This window comes from Diabrotica virgifera, chromosome 8 (assembly GCF_917563875.1).
Source record: "Diabrotica virgifera virgifera chromosome 8, PGI_DIABVI_V3a".
Lineage (NCBI taxonomy): Eukaryota > Metazoa > Arthropoda > Insecta > Coleoptera > Chrysomelidae > Diabrotica > Diabrotica virgifera.
The window spans coordinates 168679395-168685978 of NC_065450.1; the positions used below are offsets into that span (position 1 = coordinate 168679395).

Below are 6584 nucleotides of genomic sequence, written 5' to 3' on the forward strand. Positions count from 1 at the left end.
TTCAGTTGTATAGGTGTCGGGATAATTTATGTTGATATTATCTATCGTATACGTACATAAAAATATATAAATATTTGATAATAAAATAACTCACCTGTAAAAATCATTAAGGCCAAAATATATTTCCACATATTGACTCTGGCGAATACTAGAGAAATTACACAATTATTATCGGAGTACACAACACAAAAAAAAATCCCAATATCGTTATAAACACAAAAATAAGATTATAAATTCACACAACTTGTCATTTTTTCAGCGCACGACAGACGAAAGTTTTCAATTCACTTGCCAATCCACGGTGCCATCCGGTAGTACGATTGTTTACCAGCGGTTCTTTCAACTACTGTCATGGTACTGGCGTGCTCTAATAGCGAAGAACATAGACGGCACGCGGTACCGTTTCCTTCACTTCTGGAAAGTACGCACTTCTTAACGTGAGAGACTGTCAGCATTGAATTGCATCTAAGTGGTACTTAATTAGGGAGTGTTTTACGGTTTATTGTTTACATGTCAAGAGCTGAATAAAGTTGATGAGATCTAGATTGATGTAAGATGCAGGTGAGAACGATACACGTAAAGAAACATGAAAAGTTTTTTTGCTTAATATTTTTACATGGTGCTATTAAGATTTCCATAGAAATCTTGAGAGTATGTAAATTGTATTATTGATAACTTACTTTTATTATGCAACTCATTCTTTTATCGTTCTATATTTCCGCAACCTAACAGATTACATACAAAGTTGGTAATTGATCACACGAATTTGATAGAACACTTTGTTGAAAATGATAGCATGACAATATTTTTTCGTACTTTCAGAACGACGGCTACCATTATAACTCTCTTTTTATTCACTGCTGCCTTAAATAGCATGCTTGTATCAACACCATATCAATCTCACAAGTTCTTTAACCATGGAGTTCTTCTTCGTCCTGGACTGCGTTTCCCTGCTATTTTCCGTTGCATAACATTTTGTAGCAACGTATAATAATTTGGGACCTCTCATTACATACCCTTAATACTCCAGATTTCTCTTTTTGATGCTTTTTATAATATCAGTAGTCTTGCTGAGACGTTCTCAATGAAGGAAATGGCTGACTTGAAAATGACTATCAACCAAATGGCACACAAAATTGAAAAGCTAGGTACCAATGAAAAACCAAATAAAACTCCACCGTAAACCATAAAAAAGTCCATTTCAACTCAAACTGATCCTGCAGAAACCCAAGAGCCTTTAGTGTCTTCTCCTTCAAAGGTAAATACTGTACCACCTACCAAATATACTGTAAAAGAAAACTGGCATTATGTGGTTGTATCAAAAATTCCACCTCCTTATACTGCTAAACAGATTGCACACTATGTCGAGGAGAAACTTGGTACCACCGATTTTATTCGATGCTTCCCATTGCTGAGGGATACGGATAGATCAGACTCTGACTTTAAGATCGGTGTGCAAAATCAAAGTTTCATCAAGTTGCTGAAAGATCCAAGTTTGTGGCCGCCTGGTACTGTAGTAGACAACCTTAATGATAATCCTCTAGCGCATGCGAATTCGGCTTCAACGACCATAAAAGTAGCGGCTCCAGCATCCAGTACTCCTTACACGACACCATCAACACCTACTAAGGAGGGCATATCCATTCAGATTGGTTCAGATAGGGATGCCATTATTGCAAGTAAGTCCTTTAATAAACAAAATTCAAATATTGTGCTTACGGAGAAAACTATGAAAAAGGATGATGGACTTATGGACTTATGGATGTATGGACCCGATGACTCCATCTATAGTGCGGCTATCTCGTACTGCGGATGTGGAAAATAGTCGTTACTTGTTAGCTAGACTGAGGGAACTTGGAATTTTGAATCCTCTTCGACTCTTCCTTGCCTATCTCCATGATCAGCCCTCAAGTACGTGTTACGATGGGCGCACCAACACCACCATTAAGTTGATGCTGGCTTCAGAGGGACTTCCTACTGACGTGGATTCCCTGCGTAAGCTGTATCACAGATTCCATGAGGCTTATGGTATTAGTACTGCTGAAGTTGAAGCAGATCTTTCGGCTTTTGGAACCTTCTTTTCCACTGAGACACGCCTCCGACTCCAGAAAATTAGGGAATGTCAGAATAAATATTTTTCGAGTAATTACCCATCTAGCAAAAATTTTTTTTAAATAAATTGACGCGTACAGAAGATCAAGCGCCTTCTGACAATTTGGACGATAGCAAGCTAAGTTTATTTCTTATTAACATTCAGTCCTTAAGACACAAAACTGATGAATTACTTCTATTACTAGAAGAGCTAAATTTTCCTGAGATTGTTGCCATAACTGAACATTGGTTAGATGTTGATGAACCTGTGTTTATTAAAAATTACACTATTATATCCAGATTTAACAGGAGTAGATTATCTCATGGGGGTACTTTCATTATGTCTACACAAAATGACTTTTCAGCAGTGACCAAATTTGATAATTTATTAATTGAAAAAGTTTTTGAATTCTCCATAATTCATCAGAAATCTTCTGAACTCTATATTATTTGTATTTATAGAACTCCCGATGCGGATGTGCAGATTTTCTTACAACAACTACTTAGCTTGCTAGAATCTATTCCTTCAAAAAGTAAATTAATTCTATGTGGCGATCTAAATATTGACTACTACAGTATGTGTGCTGCTCAAGAATCTCTTCATTCTATCTTTGATTCCTTTGGTATAGGTATGCATGTAAATTCCCCAACCAGAATAACTAAAACTAGCTCTAGTATTATTGACTATGTCGTATCGTCTTTAGCTCCAAATTCTACTGACTGTACTGTTTTCAACTCAGGTTTATCTGATCATGAAGCAGTATTGACTACATTTTGGTTAAAATCAAAAAATAGTAGTGAAAACACGCAACGAAAATTGTTCCGCGTCTTTGGAGAACAAAATTTTCTAACATTTAAACACCTATGTCAAACAACTGACTGGGAATTCCGCTCTGCTGATGTCGACATCGAGTTTTCTAGATTCATAAAGTTATTGTCTGGTCTGGCATACGAATCCTTTCCTCTTAGGCCCATCAAAACTAAACATCGTAAACCCTGGTCAACTAGAGGTCTACGTATATCTGCAAAGAACATGCGCTCATTATCGTACCTAAAAAAATTCTCGGACAACATATCCTTCCATGATTACGTTAGGCTTTACAAGAAAATTTACCATAAATCCATAAAGGCCGCCAAGGAAATTTATTAAAATGCGAGGCTGGCTAAATCAGGTAATGTTGCTAAGGAAACGTGGTCTATCGTAAATGAACTGAGAGATAAGACTTCTTCTCCCACCACAATCCCGACTTCTCCTGAGACCCTGAACAATTACTTTGTAAATGTGGCAAAAAAATTAACAAATACTATACCTCCTTCTCAGGATCCGATTTCATATCTATCTCATAGGAATGTAAATAGTTTCTTTTTTACACCCATAGTATTAGGTGAACTACGCTCTACAATAAATGACATTAAAAATAAATCGTCATCTGGGACTGATGGCCTCACTCTTAAAATGTTTTCTGCTCTACCTGATTGCACTTTAAACCATCTTACTACCATAATAAACAGGTCATTCGAAACTGGGGTTTTTCCAAGCTGCCTTAAGACAGCGATAATTATTCCTATACACAAAGGAGGCGATAAAGATCTTGCTTCGAATTATCGCCCTATTGCACTCCTGCCCACGTTGTCGAAGATAATTGAAAGTCTGGTAAAAAAAAGAATCTTATCTTTTCTGTTAAAATACAAATTGCTTACTCCACATCAATTTGGATTCCTGAGTGACAAATGCACGAATGATGCTATGTTCTTCCTTTTCGATCATGTTTACTCCAGTCTAAACAACCATCACTCTACAGCAACAATTTTCTGTGATTTCTCTAAAGCATTCGATTGTGTAAACCATAACATCTTGACTGACAAATTACAGCACTATGGATTTAGGGGAAAGGCTCTTAAATGGCTTAAATCATATCTTAATAAAAGAAGTCAGTTTGTAAGGGTTGACACGAAGACGTCTTCTTGCATGCCATTAGAATGTGGGGTTCCTCAGGGTTCAGTTCTAGGCCCTATATTGTTTCTGATATACATAAATGACATCTCTAGTCTGAACATTAAAGGTAAAATATGTCTCTTTGCAGATGATACTAGTATTACTTGGAGTAACACGGATATTATGGATCTTCGCAATACCATAGCTATAGACCTAGTCACCATTAAATCGTGGTGCGATTCGAATCTCCTGTTATTTACCGTTTCTAAAACCAAAGTCCTACCTTACAATAGTATGATGCAACCTTTAGTACTTAATAACAATAGTCTAGAGGTAGTTGAATCGGTGAAGTTCTTAGGGCTTATTGTGGATAAGTCTCTAAAATGGAACTTGCACATTGATGCCTTACACAGAAAATTAAGTTCTGCTTGTTTTGCGCTAAGATCACTTGCTACGGAAATGAATTTGTCAACATCTAGGACCGTTTATTATGCCCTTTTTGAGTCTCACCTTCGGTACGCCCTTCCATTCTGGGGTACGTGTTGTGCGACTCAGTTTGAGCGTATTTTTAAACTACAAAAGAGAGCTCTTCGTTACTCCCTGAGACTCAATAGCAGAGTTCATTGCCAAGAATTCTTTAAAAAATTTAAAATATTAACTCTTCCTTCTTTGTTTGTTTTTGAATCCGTTTGTTTAATCCGCAAACATGCATCAGAAGGTCCAGAGAGACCCAGTCAAAACTATCCCCTTAGAAACGTGGAGCATAATCTTTATCTGCCAACCCCACGGTCTGAGCTGGTTAAGTGCTCTATACTATACAATTCGAGAAAAATGTACAATCACCTGCCATCTAACATCAAATCTATTGCAGCATTTCCCGCTTTTCGCAAGGCCTTGAGAGCTTATTTGCTGGAGAGAGCTTTTTATACAGTGAATGACTTTTTTATAAACGATTTGAATTCAGCAAATTGACTTGCAGGATTATTACTTTCGAGTACTTTTATACATATTTGCAGCGGCATAGAACTTTTGATTTACTTTCCCTTTCCCTTTTCCTCGTTCGCCTTCTTTTTGCTCTGACGTTGTATACATATTGTTTGCAAAATTTTTAATTTTTAATTTTTTAATGTGTACTTAATAACTATAAAATTATATTAAGTAGTATAACTCACGCCATTTACTTGGTGTCTGTTTCTGTTTTGTTTGTAGTTTTTTATTATTTTTTGTTTTTTATTGTATTTTTTTATTTTGTATAAGCTTTGTCCACAAATTGGTAAAATTTTTTGACAATAAAGCATACCTTACTTACTTACTTCTAGTATTCTGGAGTTTCGAATCTTCTCCTCCCAAGAAACTTTTAAAATTCTTCTATAGCACCACATTTCGAAAGTCTCAAGGAGATTTAGATCGATTTTATTTGAAGTCCAAGACTCGACACAATAAATTGAGGCCATGAGTGGCCTAACTGATTTTAACATTATTTTACATAACCAAAGAAAATGATCAGAAGCTATCAACGTCCGATTGTTTTTTTAGTAATTGTATGTTGACCAATAATGATTCTTGGTCATCATAAAACTATTAAAACCATCGGACATTGTTAGCTTCTGATCATTTTCTTTGATTATGTAAAGTACTGTTAAAATCAGTTAGGCCACTCTGGCTCTCATAGCCTCAATTAACCCTGGAAGATCACACCTATTTTTTTTTAATAAACCGCACACATGGATATCAGATACCCAATGATTTTTTGTGAAGAAATAAAAAAAAGTAATTATTTTATGATTTACAGAGACTCTCTAATACTAATCACTATTGAATACATAAGAATAATTAAATCAATAATTTTATTTTCTCTCTCTTAATTGTAGTAACACAAAAGCAAAAATTATTAAAAATACCTAAAAATAATTAAAGAGTATTTTCTAAAAAACCGGAAACATAATTCAAAGTATTTTAATTTAATTGAACAACAAAATGATCTTTCTAACTAAAATATAACACCTTTTGATTATAGAACTCATATTCATTCTTAGCCAGGTATTTCAGTTTCACTCATTTTAGTAACTATTTTCATAAGACAGTGTGGCTCTATGCTCCATGCATTATGCTTTATAGCAAGCCGAGCATGCACGCTTTGCTTTTCCATCTTTGCCTTTGCAGAAATAACACCTAGATTGCTTTACTAAATTTGTGGGATGTTGTGTTGTTAGGTCATTAACTTGAACGCACACTTGATCGCAAACCTCACACATGGGTGCTACATACCCTAGCCTGTATTCAATAAATTCTCGTGATTGGAAATATTGCTCAAATGAGACCGCAACTACACACCCCTCCTTGGTAGACTAGAGACTGAATTTACATAAAGCAGCATTACCATTGAAATCGCGATGGGTATCTCACACCCAAGTGTGAGCTTCCAGGGTTAAGACCGAGAACAGTTTATTATAATTATAATAAACTGTTAAATTAATATTATAATTTTATGTCTGAGTTACATAATACCTTGGACATCCTTCTAAAAGCAACTTTGGACTGCTTTATTCTTCCAGCA

The 6584-nt window shown here is 35.5% G+C and overlaps 1 protein-coding gene across 1 annotated transcript in view; it reads right to left on the reverse strand.

Moving 5' to 3' along the window:
• LOC114331257 (titin) overlaps positions 1 to 393 on the reverse strand; it is a 534780-nt gene extending 534387 nt beyond the window's left edge. The window contains exon 1 of the mRNA XM_050658285.1: positions 95 to 393. Within this exon, the coding sequence (XP_050514242.1) occupies positions 95 to 131 (37 nt within the window). The 5' untranslated portion in view covers positions 132 to 393. The remainder of the gene's footprint in view (positions 1 to 94) is intronic.
• Positions 394 to 6584: the final 6191 nt, after the last annotated feature.